General features: G+C 37.4%; 2 protein-coding genes and 1 long non-coding RNA gene across 3 annotated transcripts in view; 2 read left to right on the top strand and 1 right to left on the bottom strand.

The window, feature by feature from the left end:
* LOC122277394 overlaps positions 1–11427 on the top strand; it is a 52092-nt gene extending 40665 nt beyond the window's left edge. The window contains exon 3 of the mRNA XM_043087366.1: positions 10956–11427. Coding sequence (XP_042943300.1) covers positions 10956–11146 — 191 coding nt within the window. The 3' untranslated portion in view covers positions 11147–11427. The remainder of the gene's footprint in view (positions 1–10955) is intronic.
* A 2377-nt stretch (positions 11428–13804) lies between these two features.
* LOC122274976 lies at positions 13805–18484 on the top strand. Its single transcript, XM_043083864.1, has 3 exons — positions 13805–14323; positions 17113–17349; positions 18045–18484. Exons 1-3 carry the CDS (start codon positions 13847–13849, stop codon positions 18216–18218), a joined length of 888 nt encoding a protein of 295 aa, XP_042939798.1. The 5' UTR covers positions 13805–13846; the 3' UTR covers positions 18219–18484.
* Positions 15169–16524, bottom strand: LOC122274977. Its single transcript, XR_006228470.1, has 2 exons — positions 16390–16524; positions 15169–15718 (listed from the first exon to the last, which is right to left on the bottom strand). It is a non-coding gene; the product is annotated as an uncharacterized LOC122274977 (long non-coding RNA).
* Positions 18485–21982: the final 3498 nt, after the last annotated feature.

Consider the following 21982-nt stretch of genomic DNA (forward strand, 5'->3'; position numbering starts at 1 on the left):
TGGTACATATTTTTAAATAGACATTTCTTAGGAGGTCAAAATGGCTACCGCCGAGGGTTGGCAATTACGTGCCCATTCTCCCTTATTTTTTTCATTTAACATAGTTATCGTTAATCTTTTGTATACTTTTTTTTTTCCTTAAAATCTCTCTACGACTTGCTTCTTCATGTCATCCTTCTCTTTGCCCTTTCCACTTTCTTCTTCGTTTTCTTCTTCTCCTTACTCTTTTCCTTATATTCCTTGTATTCTTCCTCTTCATCTTCCCCTTCTTCTTCATCCTTTTCATCTAATTCTTCTTCTTCTCTTCCACTTCCTACACTCTCCTTTGGGGAGGATGATGAGGAGGGAGTCCTCTACCCGCATGACGACCCTCTAGTGGTGACCATGCTAATCATCAACTTCACCACTAGGAGGATCCTCATCGACAATGGCAACTCGATTGACATCCTATTTTGGGAAGCGTTTACTCGTATGGGGATAGATGCTACCCAACTCCAACCAGTACTGATGCCACTCAAAGACTTCTCCAGAGAGACAGTCCAGTCTGCATGGACGATCACCTTGTTTGTCCTGGCAGGTATCACTCCTTGCACTGCCCCTGTCATGGTCGAGTTCCTAGTTGTGAAGGCCGACCCTCAACAAACTCAAGGCAATCACCTCCACCTACCACCTGAAGATGAAGTTTCTCACTGCTCAAGGGGTAGGAGAAATTCGAGGAGAATAGGTCTTGGCACAGGAATGCTACATGCAATAGCTGAAGTTGTAGGTCAACAGGGTGCCCACGATGTGCTGTCGAACCATTAAGACTGTTATGTGCTTCACATGAAGCCGCGACTGGCTTTTGTCAGAGTGAGTACAATTCGGGGAGATCGGTTTGTAGGAAAAGCAAGGAGCAAACCGATCCTTCCTACAAATGTGTAAATTTCATTTTCTGTTGTATGAACTCTGTTAATGAAAAACGTTAGTTTTTTCAGGAATCCAATGTGTAAGATCAATGTCTCAACCAGCATTAATCCTCACCAACAAATGTCTCCACCAGCGTTAATATTCACCAATTGGTTACCTCTTCATGGGGTACCAAAGGGATAGTCACAAATTGCCCTAACAAACTACCTCCCCATGAGGGTCAACAGGAGGGTTCAGCCCCCTGGTGACCTAGCCTCCCTCACGAAGGAGAGAGGGCCTGGCCTCTTAGCTGGCTGAATGAATTACTCTGTCCCGCCACTACGAAGAGTGAGTACAATGCCAGTTTGACCCTCACTTACTTTCCCTGTGACGTCAACGAACGGGAGCGGGTCTAGTAGCATACTATCCAAACAGACTACCTCCACATGAGGGTCAATAGGCGGGTCCAACCCCCCCAGCGACCCAGCCTCCCCCACGGGGAAGAGCGGGCTCGATCTCTAGACCACCTAAATGAATTATCCTGTCCCATCACAGCTGAAGTGTGGACTGGCTGCTTAACTGTCTGACATTACCTTCCCCGCGGAGTACCGAAGGGATTGCGTTGTAATGCCTAAGGCTGCTTGATCCCTCCTGCGATGAAGTGCGGCCCAGTCCTTAGCTACTTGACAACTTACCTTCCTCATGTGCATCGACAAGCAAGAGTGGATCCAGTCTCAAACTATCTAATCCTTACCTCCCCGCGGGACTCTAAAGGGCTAGATGAGCCAAAGGCCATCTCGACCCTCCCGTAGGGAAGAGCGAGTTAGGCTTTACAGCCACTCGAATACTTATTCTGACCTCTGTCACAACGAAGAGTGGGATCAGCACCAGCCTGACCCTCCTTCCTCATGGTGCCAACGGATGGAAGGGGGTCCAGTCGCATACTACCCTAACAAACTACCTTCACGTGAGGGATGATAGGAAAACTTAGACCCGGCTCGGTCTGACCTCCCCATGGAGGAGAGTTGGTGCAACCCATTGGGTGGCCGAACAACTTACCTTGTCTTGCCATGGTGAAGAGCAATCTGATTCTAAGGTCGTCAACTAATTACATGCCCTGGGGGGGGGGGGGGGGGGGCAAAGTGGAAGGTTGTGGTTTGAGACACCCCTACCACTCATTCAAAGGAGTCTGGGTCAGTCTCAAGATTACCCGACAAAACTTTAGAAAGATTGTCACCTCCAATAGATAACGTCTCAAAGCTTCACCACACATCAGCCACACAACTCAGGTTAGCGAATGTCAATAATTTTTTTGTACTATATTTTGACTTCCACAGCGTACTCAAACAATCAGCCCCCTTTCGCAAAGCACGAGGGTCAACAAGACTAGTTCCAGCCTAAGTGTTGCTCGACCTCTGCTGAAAGATTCAATGCTAGTCCGGCCTTTACTTGTAGCTTGGCCACATCTTGCCAAGTGTGAGGGTCAACGAGGCGAGTTTGGACATTACTTGTTGCTCAACCTCTGCCAAAGATTTAGAGCGAGTCCAGCCTTTACTTGCAGCCAAAGAATACTCATTTTTGCTTAATAGGGTATGTAGCATATATAGTGTGTGTGTCGAAAATGCTAAATCTATGTAATAAAAATTTATTTCTCCATATCTCAACTATTGATGTATTAAAAATTATAAAATTTGAAATTCAAAATAAAACTAATAGAATGAGTGTTGAAAATAAAATTGTAAGTAAAAATATAAGTACATGTAGCACTACTCTATATGTATACCATGCACCAAACTTCCATATCATTAACATGGACTTATGAAGTTGTACCTAAATGAATACACATATATATACCCTTTAAATCTGCTTAGAAAAAAAATACCCTATAAATCAAAATGAGGTTTTAGTTATGTATAGATTCTACTTAATTAAGATAGGTCAATAAAAGTTTCATATCTAACGGGTTGTTTGGATGTTGAGATAGTTTCATCTTATCTCATCACATCTCAACACCATTCAAACGTACACTTTTTAATTTTTAATTTTTAATTTTTTTTTATCCAATCATTATTTAATCATTACAACCTTTCTAAATTTTCAAATAAAACACAAAAAATAATTCAAATTTTTCATATCTCAAAATAAAAATAATATTAAAAATTTATATTATTATATTATTTTAACTTTATAATATTTTTATTCATTTTTTTCTTTCATATTTATTAAAATCTCATAAAATATTATAACTCAAATCATTTCATTACTATTCATTAATTTTTTATCTCATTTTATTTTCCAAACACCTTTTTCTTTCGAATCTCTTAATATATTCTTTAGTGCCTACAGTCTAGTTAGCGTTTGTTTTCTGAAAAGTTAAAAGAGTCGTACGTTAGTAGGGAAAACGACAAGCTTTGACTCTTTTTCGTGTGACTATTTAGTATTTAATAGAGTGCTACGTTTTGCAAAGTAATCTATCAAAAAGATTGAAGTGTTGTAAACTAAATGAAAATTAGAGAGAACTTCAAAGACAAAAGAGAGAGAATTCATATTTCTATGTATCTGAACTTAGAAATATGTTCATATATATAAGGATATAAAGGTCTTAATTGACGGCTAAGACTTGGTCAATAATGACGACTAAATGTGATCATACAATACAAGTTAGTTTATAACACGAAGGCGTTTATTTGGTTATACTTTTACGTATTCTCTTACAGGTACAAATAAAATTGAAGTCATAATAATAGAAATGCCCAAAGTTGAGACGTGATCATTTGGTTGAGTTCTGAAGCATTTGTACAGATGAGTACTTGATTGGGTTGAGTTCCCAAGCAATCGTAACACAATTTTTTTAAGTGGACTTAATTATCCTTCCAATGAGTTAAGAGTATTTGATTGGTTTGAATATCCGTTACAATCTTTGCCATCCAATATTCACAGAAATAGACTCATTATCTTAAAAATGTTTGGTAGCTTCATCAAGCTTAAGGTACATACAATTATAATCTTCAATAATTTTTTTTCCTTTAATCTATTTGGTAAACTCCTTTCAATTTGTTTTTTTCTTTTTTAACCAAATGTGACAACTATGTTTTTTTATCGTTGTAATTTCTTAACAATAGTTCCAGATCTTTCAAGCATCCCAAATTTGAAAAAATTGATTGTCCATTAATGGTGTACAAGTTTAGTTAAGGTGCATGATTACGTCGAATCCCTAGATAATCTTTCTCATTTGAGTTTTTCCCTTTGTTCTAGCATCAAAGTTTTCCCAACAAGCCTCATATACTTAGGGATTGCTCTAGCCTTCGTGATTTTCCTAAAATCGAATATGAAATGAAATATTTAAGTTCATTGAATCTAGGTGGCTCTGTAGTAGAAGAACTGCCTTTATCCACTAGAAATCTCACTGGACTTGAGTTTTTATATCTAGATGATTGCAAAAACCTAATACATCTCCCAATTAACAACATTCTTCAGTTGCAACATTTATCCAATCTTTGTATTGGTGGTTTTACAAATCTTGTAAAGAAGATGGGAGATAATATAAAATCCATTCTGCTTATTGAGTATACAACAATGGAAGACGAGATATCATCGAGTGAAGAATGACTCTAGGAATTGGCACCTCCAACGAATTCAAGCAATGGGATGAGCAATGCATTACAAGTGTTAAATCGTCAAAATTTTTTCTAATCAGAATCAAATTTCTTTCCAACATCAAGTTTCTTCACCATGTTTAATTCTTCAGCGACTTCGGATTATTTACGTCTATCAGAATCTGAAATTGTTAACCTTCCCACATGCGTCAAAGGATTTGTTGCACTAAGTCACCTCAACTTGTTAGATTGCGAGAAACTTGAAGAAATATTAGAACTTCCACCAAATATAAGATTAGTATGTGCTAGGGGATGGAAGTCATTAATAAAGATTTGCAGAAATATCAAAAGTATTGGAATTCAAAGGAATCCACATCAGATCACTATAAACAATTGGATTGCAAGGTAGTGACAAAATTCATGAGAACATTTGGAATTATAAAGTGCCAAATTCATTATTGTGAAAGGTATGCATGTGTCTCATTCTCTCTCTCAAGTCTTTATAAGTTGTGACTTTAAAATTGATGATGATGATGATGATATTAGCTTAACAAGGACATTATGATGCCATTATGTTGCTGGAAAATCAGATACTAGAGTGGTTCTGGTATCAGAAGGAATTTTTAAAAAATGAAATTGTTAAGAGAGTGGATGATGATGTCCAACTAAAGGGAAATGAAGAATGGGTAACAAATATTGAGCGGCCACAGTATTTGGAGGATATAAACAGAATTGTAGTATATGCCATTATGTTTTTTAAAAAGGATGGTAAGCGTGAGAATTTTTATTTTAATGCTGAGGTAACCATTAACAACTCAAATCATATATGGTGTTGAGGACTATTATTTTAAAGGGTGATTCTCTACAGGTTATCAATGCCATTACTAATGCAGGAGTCATGGACTAGAGCTGGTATGCTTGTAAATGAAATTAATGATAAGCTTAGGAGTTTCACCAAGTGGTCTGTGCACCATGTTAAAAAAGAGATTAATGTTGCTGCCCATCAGTCCATGCAGTTTTGGCAAAAGATGCCTTACTCATTTATGATATTATTGTTGATATGGAGGACTATCCTTCATGTATTCTTTTCTTGATTTAAAGGAATTGATCAATAAAATAATATTCCTTTAAAAAAAAATCATGTATGGCTTATCGATTGTCATGAAGAGCTATATTTGTCTAATGGTGATATAAGGAATAAATTCGGAGGCCAACATGGAGTACCGGTGCAGTACTCCGAGTTAGAGTCATTTGAGCTAAAGGCTTTGGATAATTTGAGAGTTCAACTTCTTCCCTATTGTAGTTGGTACCGTTTTATAGAAGTTGAGGGTTAATGTTGTATACAAGCATAGAATGGATTGATAATATGTTGCTGGAAATGGTATGTTACAAAATAAAATAAAAAATAGTATTGAAAAAAATACATTAAAACAGTACACATCTTATATTAAATTACAATCCATAAAGCAATTACACAAAATACTTGCTTTATATTCTAAGCAATTACATTATATTACAATCCATAAAAGCAACTTTAGACTTCTCAAGGCACATCAAAGTACAAAACCTGTAAACTTGATCCAAAAACTCTGATCTCTTAAACCACATACCTATGTTATCAAACTGGAAGGAAAAAAGCAAGAGGAGAGAGAATGGTTCACTTGCACAAAAGGCACCTGACAAACATCAGAACTGGTACAAAGCTTGGAGTGAAACTCCAATAGTTACCACATGCTTTTGCAATGAACATGGCATCCAAGACTCTCAACTTGCAACAGCAAAATCGTGTCAAAATCTCAAATCATATTTAGCATGCACATAGATGATGCTATATTATCTAATCACAAATTTATGCTATATTATTTGATCCTTTGAGTATATTGGTGCACCTATAACAGCCGACTCACAAGCCGCATCTCAAGTAACGAAAACAATGAAAGCTACGGAAATGGAAACTGTAGAAACAGAGGATACGGAAATGGAAGCTGCAGAAACAGAGGATATGGAAATGGAAAGCTACGGAAAAGGAAGCTATGGAAATAGAGGCTACTGAAATGGAAACTGCTATCAGTTACCACAAATCAAGCATAAGAGAATCGCATGAATTCTGGGATTTGAATTTTGTATTTTGAATGTATATGACATATCTTCTTTTGTTTGTAATATATATATAGAAACACTTGTACGTAAATTGACAATAAATGAAAAAGAAACAGAGGTGATCTTCATCCATTCTTCTCTAAACGTTTTACATGGTATCGAGCCATTAGACCAACGTCATCTTTCTAAAAAAATTTTCTTTTCCCCCCCTCTTCATCATGCCTGCAGTTCAGCCCACCCAACTCCCTCTCTTTAATCCTACTTCCTCCCTCAACATTACTAAACTCAGTCGTACTAATTATCCCACCTGGAAGGCCACCATGCTTCCCTATCTGAAAGGCCAAAAAGTTTTTGGCTACCTCGATGGTTCTCTCAAGCCACCGTCCAAAGAACATGTTGCCGACAATGGCACCACGACTCCAAATCCTCTTTTTGATGTTTGGGAAACTCAAGATAATTTAATTCTTAGTTGTCTCAACTCCTCTCTCACTGATGAAGTTCTTGAGCAAGTTGCTCACTACACCACTTCTCATGAAGTGTGGCTTGCTCTCACATCCTCTTTTGCCTCTCAGTCCAGAGCTCAAATCATTCAAATCCGCACTCAACTCTCAACAGCTCGCAAAAACAATCAGACAGCAAGTGAATATTTCATGCATATTAAACGTCTCACAGACAACCTCGCCATTGCTGGTCAACCCTTGAACCCTGATGACACCCTCACATATTTACTTGCTGGTTTGGGACCAGAATATGATTCCCTTGTCACTACCATCTCTGCTCACGGTGAGTCACTGACAATGGAAGAGGTCTACTCTATGCTTCTTATCTACTCTATGCTTCTTACTTGTGAAGCTCACATAACACACCACTCCCAGATTCCTCCAACCATGAATGTGTCCGCCAATGTAGCTGCACGCCAGCATAATTTTTCTCGTGGTCATGGTAGCTCCAGTAGAGGCCGTGGCTTTTGGAGGCTCAAATCGTGGCACTGGTAGAGGTAATTTCTCACCCCGTAATTCTGACTTGTGGTGCCAACTATGTGAAAAATTTGGCCACACTGCCTCTCGATGTTTTAAGCGCTATGATCCCCACTTTCTACCACCACCACCACGTCGGACTGCACAAGCCAACCTCTCCACCACCCAAACTCAGCAGCCGCCTGAACAAGAGTGGCATGTTGACTCTGGAGCAATGCATCATCTGACCAACAATTTCAATAATCTTAATGTACGTGGCGAAGAATATGTTGGCACTGATCAAATCCAAGTTGGTGATGGTTCAGGTTTGTCTATAACCCACACTGGTACCACGTCTTTATCCACACCTTCAAAATCATTTGTTCTTGATAAAATTCTTGTTGTTCCCCAAATCACAAAAAATCTAATCTCTGTTCAAAAATTTACTCGAGATAATAATGTTTATTTTGAGTTTCACAACAATTTTTTTCTCATCAAGGACTACTTGGGGAACGTCCTTCATAAGGGCCATAGCAAAGATGGGTTGTACTGTCTTTCTCATCCACTTCAACGAGTTACCTCATCTTCCTTCGTCGGTGTTCGTATTTCCATCTCTGATTGGCATCGTCGACTAGGCCATGCTAACTTTCGAACTATCAATAATGTCTTAAATTCTAATAAAATTTCTGTTGATGTCAATAAAAGGCAATCTGTTTGCCCTGATTGTGAGATGGCCAAAAGCCACAATTTGCCTTTTGTAAACTTTGTTAATCATGCATCTCGACCTTTAGAACTTATTTTTTCAGATGTGTGGGGACCAAGTGCTGTTACATCTAGCTATAAGTCTCGTTATTATGTTTGTTTCTTGGACGATTGTACAAAATTTATTTGGCTTTTTTCCCTCAAAAATAAATCTGAAGTTGAAAATATTTTCCTCCAATTTCAAACATATGTTGAACGGCACTTTGATGCAAAAATTAAAGCGGTTCAAACTGATTGAGGAGGTGAATTTTGCCGACTCAACACTTATTTCAAAAATTGTGGAATTGAACATCGTATTGCTTGTCCCTATACTCATGAACAAATGGGTTCGGTAAGGCGACATCGACAAATTGTTGAAATGGGACTTGCCTTATTAGCTCATTCAAACCTTCCTCAATATTATTGGGAAGATGCTTTTCTAACGGCTACATATATTATCAATCGTTTACCCACTAAAATCTTGAATAATCATTCTCCATTTGAAAAAGCATATCACAAAAAGCCAAATTACGATTTTATGTGTGTCTTTGGTTGTGCTTGTTGGCCCAACCTACGACCCTATAATCGTCACAAAATTGACTTTCGATCCAAAACTTGCATTTTTGTTGACTATAGTCTCTCACATCAGGGGTATAAATGCCTGGACTTATCTACAGGAAAAATCTATGTCTCTCGACACGTGGTCTTTGATGAATCCCTCTTTCCATATCAAAAATCTGATCCTATCTCTCTCAATCCCACTCAATCCGAAATAACATCCCTTCCTCTTACTTTAAACTCCACTTGTCCACACACTCTAACTTTACATGCAGGTGGTGACGTCCCCCCACTTCCTTCCATGCCAATTGTCTTTGATCAAGTGCCACACAATTCTCCACCGACAATGCAAATGCCACATGCCTCTCCACCAATATTGAATCATTCAGATGATGCCAACGCCCCAAACTCACATGCTACATCTCATTCGGCGCCTACTTTTCTTCCACAAAACAGTACCTTGCCAAACCAAGTGGCTACCTCTACGTCCACACACCGCATGGTGACACGGTCACAAACAAATAGCCTCACACCAAAGATTCCATACGTGAGATACATCAAATATCCACTGCCCAAAGCACTTCTTGCCGAGGTAAATCCTTCCTATATTGAGCCTAGTTGTTTCACCGAAGCAAATAAACACTCACATTGGAGGAATGCAATGCTTTCTGAATTCAATGCTTTAATTTAAAATGGCACTTGGGATCTCGTCCCATCTCGAAGAGACTATAATCTTGTTGGAAATAAATGGGTGTACCGTGTCAAAAAAAAGGCGGACAGTAATATTGAACTATTCAAAGCTCGTCTTGTTGCTAAAGGCTTCCATCAACAAGAAGGTGTTGATTTCACTGAGACTTTCAGCCCAGTTGTTAAACCAACCACCATTCGCCTAGTCATCTCTCTTGCAGTCTCTAACAATTGGCCATTACGTCAATTGGATATTCAAAATGCATTTCTTCATGGATTTCTTCAAGAGGATGTTTATATGCACCAACCGCAATGATTTATTCATCCGGATTATCCTCATCATGTTTGCAAATTAAAAAAGAGTCTCTATGGCCTTCGACAGGCCCCAAGAGCATGGTTCTCTCGCCTCACAGATCAACTGCAAACTCTTGGTTTTGCAGCCTCAAAGGCTGACACATCTCTCTACACTTTTTGGCAAGGAAAAATTCAATTAATTATCCTCATCTATGTGGATGATATAATTGTTACAGGTTCGGATGCTAAGCATATTGATGCATTAGTTGGCACTTTATCAACTATTTTTCCAGTTAAAGATCTTGGGCACCTGTCTTTCTTCCTTGGTGTTGAAACGTTGCGTAATGGTGATGATTTATTCTTAACTCAGCGCAAATATATTGGTGATTTATTACAGAAATTGAATCTGGATCAAGTAAAACCATGTACAGCTCCACTGGCAACCACCTGCCATCTCTCTAAATTTGAAGGTGCCGATTTTTGTGATCCTCAACTCTATCGAAGTACTGTTGGCGCATTACATTACCTTGGTTTTACACGTCCGGATATAGCCTACAGTGTTCATCGTGTAAGCAAGTTCATGCATCAGCCTAAAGAACCTCATTGGTAGGCGGTGAAGCGAATTCTTCGCTACCTTAAGCATACCATTTCATTCGCCCTTCACTTCTCTAGACAAAATGATCAAGCTCTTCATAGCTTCAGTGATGCTGATTGGGCAGGGGATAGAGACGACCGTAGAAGTGTGGGTGCTTACTGTATTTTTCATGGCAAAAATTTAGTCTCATGGAGCTGTAAACAACAGCAAACCGTGGCAAGAAGCAGCACTGGGTCCGAATACAAGTCCCTGTCCAACGCTGCCGCTGAGCTTCAATGGATTCTATATGATCTACATATTTCTCTTCCTAAATGTCCAACGTTATGGTGTGATAATATTGGTGCTACATATCTCTCATCCAATCCGGTGTTTCACGCCCGCACCAAGCATATTGAAATCGATTTTCATTACGTGCGTGATCAAGTCCTACGGAAGAAGCTTCAAGTTTCATTTCTATCCTCCAAAGACCAGTTAGCAGACTTGCTCACCAAAGCGCTGAATGCTCCTCGATTCACTCTCTTACGAGCCAATCTTCAATTGCAGGATCTGCCATTTCGATTGCGGGGGGATATTGGTGCACCTATAACAGCCGACTCACAAGCCGCATCTCAAGTAACGGAAACAATGAAAGCTACGGAAATGGAAACTGTAGAAACAGAGGATACGGAAATGGAAGCTGCAGAAACAGAGGATATGGAAATGGAAAGCTACGGAAAAGGAAGCTATGGAAATAGAGGCTACTGAAATGGAAACTGCTATCAGTTACCACAAATCAAGCATAAGAGAATCGCATGAATTCTGGGATTTGAATTTTGTATTTTGAATGTATATGACATATCTTCTTTTGTTTGTAATATATATATAGAAACACTTGTATGTAAATTGACAATAAATGAAAAAGAAACAGAGGTGATCTTCATCCATTCTTCTCTAAACATTTTACAGAGTAGAATATTCATCACTAACTGCACAAAAGCAGCCTTTTAGAGTCGACCTCAATTGATAAACAAGAAAGAAATTCAGCAATCCATTAATAAATTAACAAGTGCTCCCACAAACTTAAAACAATAACAAAAATTCTATTTACAGTCACTTTTACGTACTCTTTTATGTATTCCATTGATATGATTTGTTATATATTAAAAAAATTGAAGCAGCTAATCACATCAGTGAAGTGTGTAGGGAGTACGTAAAAGTGACTATATGTAATATTACTTAAAAGACTAAATTAACTTCACATGAATATTTACAAAATAAAGAAATTTCTAAACTTGCAACTTGCAAATAAACAAATGTAAACTTGAAGATAGAAGAAATACCAGAATTTTTCAACTTGCAACTTCAAACCTGTAAACTATAACTAGAGGAAAGATCAGTTTCAATAACATGGAAAAAACATAGAACCAATCACGACTTTGGTGCTTGATAAGATACTCATGGTCACATTTGGAGCCAAAGATTTAGCGACATTTAGTTGGCAAAATAACCCACCTAATCAAGAACAAGCAACATTTAACTTTTATCACATCAGCAAAATCATAAGAAAAAGCCAAAACACTCAAAACAGATGACTGGATTTTATGCAAGCTTGTTTGGTTTTGTTCTTTAATAAGATCACATACCCCACCAGTTTTGAAATAAGAAAAATTCCAAACACTCAATTCCTTAACCGATTATTAAACTTTTATGATTGAAAAAATATGGGATAATTTCAGATACATGAAAGGGTCTCTCTCAACAACGGTGAGGTTGAGAGAGCGAATTCAAAAACAGAGTAGGAATCAAAGTTGCATTGAAAATAGAGTAATAATACTGCCCAATATTCAAAATGCAGTAACAAAACCACTCTCTCAAGGAACAAATCTAACTAGCAGGACACATTTGAAGAAGTCCTTGTAGCATGCCAACCAAAAGGTGAAGAGATCTAAGATATTGTAAGAATTCAAGACCAAAAAGAACCATATGTGCATTGTATTCGAACTACAATTGGATACCAGACTGGACATGATCCATCCCACTTCAAGCATGTTATACATCATCCATCCCACTACAGGGGTATCCTTAAGGTGCCTCTAAGCAATCCGTACATAGTAGTGTTGTATAACTATATAGCCAAACAAGAAGAAAGAGAGGCCAAGTATTCCCCTATTTAATCAACAAAACAAATTTGATTTATACATAGCTAAGATACCTAGCTAAAACAAATATGATGTATAATATTTGAGACCTCGAAGCAACTAGTATGTGTAATGCGATTGAATTAGTATTAAGAACATTGATAATTAGAAATTAACTAAAGCTTTATATGGTTGAGGGACATATTAGATCTTAGTAATGCAAGACCAAGACCAACATTCCTCAGACCATATTGAGAGATGCATAGAGGAGAATGCAAGAGGAATACTAGGAACCACTCAAGTATTGTTTGTTTGCATCGTCTGTACTAGATGAAACCACTCTAGGGGCAAAGGAGCACTTGTTAATTAGTCTCCCAAAAATACACTCAGTACAGGAGTCCACATATACAACGTTTTCTTTTTAACATTCAGCTTTGTGGTATAAAATCACTAAAAATAGTTAAATACCACATAGACTATTTAGTGGCAAATCAACGTTGTCGTGAAAGAAATCAAGGTGTTAGAATTATGTTTTTACATCCAGATTCTTTGCAACAATAAATTTGATTTGGTCGCAAGAAGTTATTTCTAGTCATGAATTTTTACAAGTAGGAAATAAAACGACTGGAATTCAAAAAATTGACATTTTGCGATCAAATCAAAATTGTCGTAAAAGAATTGGTTGAAAAAAAATCATTTTTCTTATAGTGTTTTTTGCAGCAACCAAAAAAGGTTGCAAAAACTTAAAATTTTATCGCAGTAAAAAAATTTACCATTAGAATTGCTGTATGACACCATTTGCGATAAAACCTAGCATTGAGTTTAATTTCCCTGCAAATGATATTTTTTAGCGTCGATTTGATGCATGTGTATAATGCATCATTTGATTGGGTTAGTCTAGTTGTATCAGATGCATGTGTCTAATGCCAGCATACAAGTGACTTGTTCTATATTCTTGTTAACTTGAATAACGGTGTATTGTTTTCTCGCGAGACTCTGACTTAACAAAATATGGTATAGAAGAGTTTTTTTTTTTTTTTAATCATCTCGCAATTCAGTATGGAGAGTACATCTTCCAAATCAGAAGGTTTGATTTTAAAAAATTTAAAAATTTTATTATCTTTAAATCAAATTTAAAAATTAAAAAATTTTAAATTAAATTATTACGACCCGAAACTGTAGGGGATACTGGATACCATACCCTCAAACTGTAGGAATATACGTTTTTCTTTTTTAATTTTTCTTTAAAAAAAAAAAAATTGTTACTCGGAAGGCCATTTTAAACCCCTCTCAGCCGTTCGATCAGTACCAAATGCTATGGCCAAAACCGCCGCAACCTCTCGCTTCCTCCTCTTCTTCTTCCTCCTCTTCCTGACGACCGCGCCAAAACCCTCGCACTCTCTCGTCTACTCACAGTACCGAACCTTCGTATCCCTCGCCCAATCTCTCACGACACGCGTGGCCAACCTGCGTGCCTCCCGGGGAGACTTTACGGGCTCGCGTCGGGCCAAGGACATCGCCGAACAGCTCGAGCGCGGTCTGGGGCTGGGGTTATGGGGGTTCACGTGGTCGGTGGGCTGGGACTACGTTAAGAACTACGCATGGAGGGAAGTTAGCTATGACGATCTGTACGGAGCCATTACGGACGCGAACGAGCTGCTGAGACGCCTGGGGGAGTTGACCCGGACGGACTCGGGGGCGGATAGTGCGGAATGGGTCGGGCGGAATTACCAAAACGTCCTAGGCATCTCTAGCTCCCTCTTGAAAAGGCTTCTCAACGTGTTTCGTCAATCGGTAATTATCCTTTTTCCCTCTCTATTTTTTTGGTTGAATCTTTATTTTTTGGTAGCGTTGGAGTGATATATAAATATATATATAGATATATATATATATATATATATATATATATATTTATATGTGGGTTAAATGCTAAAAATAGTGATTGGTTGGTTGGAATGTAGGGGACGTTGAGGAAAGTGGTGGAGACGGTGGAGACGGAGGTGGTGGATGGAGGGTTCCTGAAGGACTGTCTGGAAGTGGGTACCAATGACTTGAAGGGTTTGCTTCAAATAGTCAAAGACTTGGCTTCACAATTCTATTCCTCATCCTCCGGTAATGATGGGCGAGATCTATGATAAACACAACCCCATGGTTTTTTTTTTTTTTTTTTCACTTTACCAGTGAATAGTAGTTTTGAGTCAATCAAGTAGGAAATTCAAGGTTGACGCAAGGAGAAGAGATGCTTCAGTACATAAATTGGGGCGTGAAAAGAGTAGAAAGTGTTGATACTGATAGATCAATGTAGCAAGAAATCTCAATCCCATCTCACATTTGGTAGTCTATTATCAAGTTTTTGTCTTTAGGCTGGTATCCTAAAATCTGCTCTACTGCTTCAAGACTGGTTTTTTATTCCATCTCGGACATCTGTTTCCTCCAAACTCAAAAATGGTGTTCATCCTAGCTTTTATCATCTCAATTCAAATTTAGGACAGAGCAGTTTTTTTATGATATTAAATTGCAGGAAGTTGTTTATTGAGAGAGATTTCAGCAATTCAAGTAACGTGAAAATGGTGGAGATGAGTCACTGGATATATAGGGTGGGAACTCGGAACCAGCTTAATCGTATTGGATACAATTTGCAGCCCAGCACAGAGAAATTACAACTCACTTCCACATGGCATAATCTGAAAGCAACGTAAAATCGGAAATCTAGAATTCTGTTAATAAGAAAGTTTAATGGTGACATATGATTTAGTGCCGGGATAGTTAAAGAGATTATCCCTTTCTATATTTCAATATTTCATCGAAGGATTGATGAGATGCAAAATGACTTTTTAACACCAACAAACCTGACTGAATAAATCTTTTGATGAGTAAAGTTGGCTGAATATATGTCCCGTATACTGGGCATTTCCTTCTCTTTTGATCAATAAAAATTTGTTTACCGATCACAAAACTGGTTGAATATATGTGCAAAGCTAAAACATATAATTTCTTCTCCTTTTTTTTTTGGGGGGGGGGGGGAAGAGAGATAGAGATCTGCTTCACATCTTCACAAAATTCTTCATTACTCACGTTCTCTCCACAGTTTAGATTCCCAGACTTGAAAGCTGAAGCTAGAACGAAATTTTCGCAACAAACAGTAGGAAAAAGCAGAAGGATGCTTCGCATATTTCTGAAGGGCCGTGGCTGCATCATCAAATACACATACAAATACAACAGTCTTTAATGCAGCCTACAAAAGAACACCACTCAACATCTTCCAAAAGGGTCATGCTAGAGCCACCGCTAGGCTCTAGAATTTTTTTTTTTTTCAAATTATCTTTTAATATTTTTAAATATTTAAAAGATATATAAATAATTTATAATAATATTAAATAATTTTTTCTTAATCATTAAGAAAAAACAAAAACAAAAACAAAACAAAAAGGGACAGCGGTGGCCTAAGTATTTCCCCTTCCAAAAAGCTCCATTAAGGCTAAAAGAAAAAACCCATGGAAGTAAGAAAAATGTCAAGGTCATCAAGGATCGAATCTGTAATGGTGACTTAACCAAAGAACGAATCTGGAAGGGTAACCATTTTCAACAAGGATTCTGTTATTCTGTGCCATGTAGTCCGGTAGCAGATGAAAGCAAACTAAAGTAAGACCAAAGGAGAAGTTGTCTCATATTTTGGGTTCAGCAAGAGCAAAGACAAAAGTTAAGTCAGGCACTGCAAATTTCAATTATTAAAAAGCTAATACTTCCCCATCATACAAAACTCGGCAGATTAACCTTCCATATTTTAAAAAAGTGTAAGCTTGTACCTCACGGTCCTCGCGTCTTAAAAAAAAAATGAAGGATACGGGATGATACCTTACCTCAGGCCTCAAACTGGAGGATACCTTTTTGTTTTTTTCCTTTTCTTTAAAAAAACAAAAAAACTTGTTCCTCGAAATGCCATTTTAAACCCCTCTCTCAGCCGTTCGATCAGTACCAAATGCAATGGCCAAAACCGCCGCAACCTCTCGCTTCCTCCTCTTCTTCCTCCTCCTCTTCCTGACGGCTTCGCCAAAACCCTCGCACTCCCTTTCCTATTCACAGTACCGAATCTTCGTGTCCCTCGCCCAATCTCTCACGACACGCGTGGCCAACCTGCGTGCCTCCCGGGGAGACTTTACGGGCTCGCGCCGGGCCAAGGACATCGCTGAACTGCTCGAGCGCGGTCCGGGGCTGCGGTTATTGGGGTTCACGTGGTCGGTGGGCTGGGACTACGTTAAGAACAAATACGCATTGAGGGAAATTAGCTATGACGATCTGTACGGATTCGTTACGGACGCGAACGAGCTACTGAGACTCCTGGAGGAGTTGGCCCGGACGGACTCGGGGGCGGAGAGGGCGGAATGGGTCGGGCGGAATTACCAAAACGTCCTAGGCATCTCTAGCTCCCTCTTGAAAAGGCTTCTCAACGTGTTTCGTCAATCGGTAATCATCCTTTCTCCTCTCTAATTTTTTTTTTGCTGGATCTTGATTCTTTGGTAGCGTTGGAGGGATATGCATGTGGGGTAGATGCTAAAAAAAGTGATTGGTTGGTTGGAATGTAGAGGACGTGGTCGGTGGGCTGGGACTACGTTAAGAACTATTACGCATGGAGGGAAGTTAGCTATGATGATCTGTACGGATCTGTCAAGGACGCGAACGAGCTGCTGAGACGCCTGGGGGAGTTGACCCGGACGGACTCGGGGGCTGATAGGGCGAAATGGGTCGGGCGGAATGACCAAAACATCCTAGGCATCTCTGGCTCCCGGTTGAAAATGCTTCTCAACGTGTTTCGTCAATCGGTAATTATCCTTTTTTCCTTTATTTATTTTGTTGGAGTGAATTTAGGAGTGAAAACAATCCGGTCCAGTATAGGAGACGGTCCATCATTTTCCCCGGACGGATAGTGGACCGGACCGGTAACTATCGATTCAGTTCATTCGATCCAACTTAATTATTTTTTATTTTTTTTATTTTTTCAAAAAAATAAATTAATAAAAAAAATTTATCTAAAATACTAACTATAATTAAGTAATTTATTAATATTGATTATGTAACTAACTTTAAAAAAAAAATTTATATGATCAATGATAATAAATTAGATGAAAATTACATTATTAATTTATATAACTACTATATAATTAGTTAATTGTTATTATATACTAGTTAATTGATAGAATATTAATTTTTTAATAATATATTTAAAATTTAATATTTTTTATAGTGATAGATTATATGAAAATTACATAATAAATTATACAATTATTATATAAATAATATATATAATATATTTTCTATTTTTATTTATCATTCCTTCTCAACCCTGGGTGGAAAAACTCTACACTGAGACCGAACCAAAACTTTTCAATCTTCTAAAATATGGACCAAAACCGACTGGTCTCAGTCTCGGTCCAGTCTGGACCGACCCTTTTTCACACCTAGGAGTGATATATGTGGGGTAAATTGTAAAAAAAGTGATTGGTTGGTTGGAATGTAGGGGACGTTGAGGAAAGTGGTGGAGACGGTGGAGAGGGAGATAGTGGATGGAGAGTTCCTGAAGGACTGCCTGGAAGTGGGTACCAATGACTTGGAGGGTTTGCTTCAAATATTCTCAGACTTGGCTTTACAATTCCATTCCTCAGCCTCCGGTAATGATGGGCGAGTTCTATGACAAACCCACTCCCATGGTTTTTTATTTATTTATTAATTTAATTGCACTTTAATAGTGAATAGTAGTTTTCAGTCGATTAATAGTGGATGTATAGATCAGTGAAATGTTAGCAATCAATACTATACAAGGAGGACAGATGCTTCAGTACATAAATTGAGGCGTGAAACGAGTAGATAGTGTTGATACCAATAGATCAATGTAGCAAGAAATCTCAATAGCATCTCAGAGCAATGGATTATGCAAATGCAAAGTCATAATTTACATCATATCACGTGACTTTGCATATGACTTTGCATTTGGCTATTCTTTTTAAAAACCAATTCCCTCGATGGATTATCTAAATACTATATATATAATAAAATATAAATACTTTTTTTTTTTTGGTCATATTTTGAATTTCTAATTTTAGCCTACTGCTTTTATTGTTTGTGCATTGTTTGCCTAAAATAAAAACTGATTTGTTCTAAATGTTCTTGAGTGTAGTGATATTGAAATCAAATGCAACAGAACAGAATAAATATTCATTAGTTTAGTGTGATTGAAATCAAATACGACACCTCGGCTGAGCAGCACATAGGCACTTGCATTTTATATTAGATCTACCTAATCTCTCCAACATATGTAGTAAGATTGAAAAGCAAAATCAGCCAGCCATAGTTCTGTTATACAATTAACAACCCAATCGTATTATAGCAGTACAACCGACAGTTTCAATCTTAGCAAAATGGGGAAGAGATGCTCTCAACAAGTACCAGCAGCAGTTCCACACAAAATTATATAAATACTTTCAACCCATAATAAAAGGTTTCATACAAAATACTAATTCACATCAACAAGTTAACTAATTCAACGACAACATTACACAATTAAAACACAACAGCAACAACAACAAGTACTATATAATTTACCACAAACATGCAGCAAGCGCTATACAATTCACCATAAAATGCAACAACACATATACAATTCCACATCATTCCATATCACAATACTATCACTAATGTTTGGCACATTTGGTTTTACATAACATCACTAATGTTCAGCATATCTGCAATCACACCACGTCATTTTGTTCATATCATTTTAGCCCATCAAAAAAATATGCCCATCACAAAAAGAAGCACATCAAAAAAATCTGCCCATTACAAAAAATAAAGACAATGTCCAATCACCAAACTAAAAGTGGGGTAACCACATCATGTCACATACTTGCTGCCCAACCACATGTATTTCCATCACATGTAACTGGACGATTACTAAAATCAAAAAAAGTATATGTTAAACATGTACTACTATTAATTACAACGTCGAAATAGGCTAAACAAATATTTACACACCTCCAAAAGGTGTGGATGGGTCCTCAGACTTATTCATCAAAGATTCGTAAATTTTATCCTGAAGACGGTGGAAATAAACTTTCTGCTTTGCATTTATGACAGTAAGATCTAATTGCATTATTTTAGCTTCAAACTTCTTATACTCAATTGCAAGTTGTTCACTTCTATCTCACTTCACCGTGCTCACTGCTTCTCTTCTCTCCACCGTGCATATATTTATGTCATTTTTCATGCAAGCTAAGGCATGATTAAATTCAACATCTGATACTTCTCTAGACTTCCTCTTTCTTTCCTTTTCTTTCCCACCCTTCTTTCTTGGAGGTCTCTCATGGATGACCTCCACATTGCATCCAAAATATCATCTCTGTCTAGAGATAGCTAGCACTGGCGGGACGTTTTCCAGGTGGTGTCTCAATAGATAGCAACAATGCTCCATGGTAAAACTTGTCTTCTCAACCTCGTTGTACACTATTTTCACATTCTCAATCTTAAATGAACAAAGTGATGAAGTTAGTATGTAAATAAACCAAAGCATAGACAAAAACTAAAGGAGAAACAAAATTAATACTTTATCTAGTTCTGTGGTACCACTCAGATGCAAAGACTCTACTTGTGCTATAACAGCACAAAACTTGTTTGTGCATTTTTGGATGGATTGTCATCGATTAGTCAATGACGCAATCGAACTTTTAGGAGTGTTTGGTTTTTTATACGCATTATAGTATTCATAAATTCTTTCTCACATTTGTTTGGATTTTTGGTTAGTCTCCCATATAGCATCAACGCTAATGCTTAGCCAAGTTAAAACAACGAGATTATACTCCTCTGTGGTGAAAGACAAACCTTGTTGAGATTTTTTAGTGTGTGGCCTTTGTTCACCTTCAGCTTGTGATGGTTGGACCACCACATTATCATGTATGCTATTGATCGGGATGCTACCTTCCCCTTGTCCACTACTTTGCAAGAGATTGGTGAAGAAGGAATCAACATCAAATGAAGGCTCAATCCTTGAATAACTTGAAGTGTCATAAAACTTTCATACAAATTTTAAACAACACCAAAATAATTAAAAGACATAACTAAATGAGGCAGCCCATAATTAAATGAGTGTTCAACAAGTCATTAAATGAGGCAGCAACATTTCTCTTTATTTTTAACAAGTTTCATTTAATTCCAGGCCACTGAATTATATTAACCCCACACTAGTAATAATTACATAATCCAACAACAACCCAAACTGATTAATAAACAAACCATTGAGAGCCTTTATAGATTTGGTTTCAAATAAACAACTAAACTAGGAAAAGGGGCACAATAGCATCAACAACAGGAATTCATCAAATAAACAACTTTGCAAATATAGTGAGCTTTGGAGAGACTAGTTTGGTAGCTTCTATAAGAAGAGCTTTGGAGAGAAATGAAGATAAGTAAATAAAGATCCAATTTTTTCATTTTAGTTTGTACTCATACAAACTAAAACATATAGTCCCAACCACAATACCATCAAAAACTCGAGGCAACTTAGTCACTACTGAAATTATTTCAATTAACATAAAAGCTTTATCTTGAAACAGAAGACTCCTCTCAAATTACAAAAAAGGGTAAAAACCATCAAAATCTAGACTTTTACAATTCAGGGCTTAATGTTCACCAGGCAAAGACCACCAAAGAACAAATCAAATTGTTAATTTAGGACTGAAAAAAGTTTAATGGCTCTACTTTTACTACATACTAGGATCAATAATGCTAAGACAACAATCTTCCCAACACCTAGCCTCTCAAAATTGCACGGGGGGCTCTAGTGGCAACGGGATATAATATACACAACATTTTCAATAGGGGAGGTGATTTCATGTAAATTTGTACATGCTAAATTTATGGCCAATATCCATCATAGCTTTTAAGTCTAAAATTTGTTAAATGTCACTTCTATGCATCTGGTTGATTTTAGTCATAGCTACTGCTTCCATTCATCTTCTAACCTAACCAAATTGCTGATGTAGTTAGGGTTCTATATATTGAAGGACATTAAAATAGATTCTATGTGTGGTTATGTGCTTACTCTGCAATGTTGTGTTTTGTGTTTTTTTTTTTTTCCAATCAATTCATATCATAATTAGAACCTAACTCCTTATTAAGCAAGCAAGAAGCCTATGCTTAACTAGTAGGGGTGTAACCGATCCGGTCTGGTCCAGTTCTGGACAAAATCTAAGACCGAACTGGTAAGCATCGATTTTGTATTTTTCAAAACCGATTACGCAACGGTTACCCTTCTAAATTGATATTCTGATTTTACCAGTTTTCGGTCAGATTCGATCATATTTTCTATTTTAATCAAATATAAATTTGTCATAAAAAATATGTTTTAAAAATTAACAAACTTATTTAAAAGTAAGAGTCAATATATAGAGCAACCCTTGATGCAAG

The sequence above is a fragment of the Carya illinoinensis genome, chromosome 9 (assembly GCF_018687715.1).
Source record: "Carya illinoinensis cultivar Pawnee chromosome 9, C.illinoinensisPawnee_v1, whole genome shotgun sequence".
NCBI classification, from domain to species: domain Eukaryota; kingdom Viridiplantae; phylum Streptophyta; class Magnoliopsida; order Fagales; family Juglandaceae; genus Carya; species Carya illinoinensis.

Excerpts from the sequence above, each read along its gene's own strand:
- LOC122274976 (XM_043083864.1), top strand. The coding sequence starts at position 13,847 with ATGGCCAAAACCGCCGCAACCTCTCGCTTCCTCCTCTTCTTCTTCCTC. Across the intron at positions 14,324-17,112 it reads TCAACGTGTTTCGTCAATCG|AGGACGTGGTCGGTGGGCTG; the intron begins GTAATTATCCTT and ends GTTGGAATGTAG. Across the intron at positions 17,350-18,044 it reads TCAACGTGTTTCGTCAATCG|GGGACGTTGAGGAAAGTGGT; the intron begins GTAATTATCCTT and ends GTTGGAATGTAG.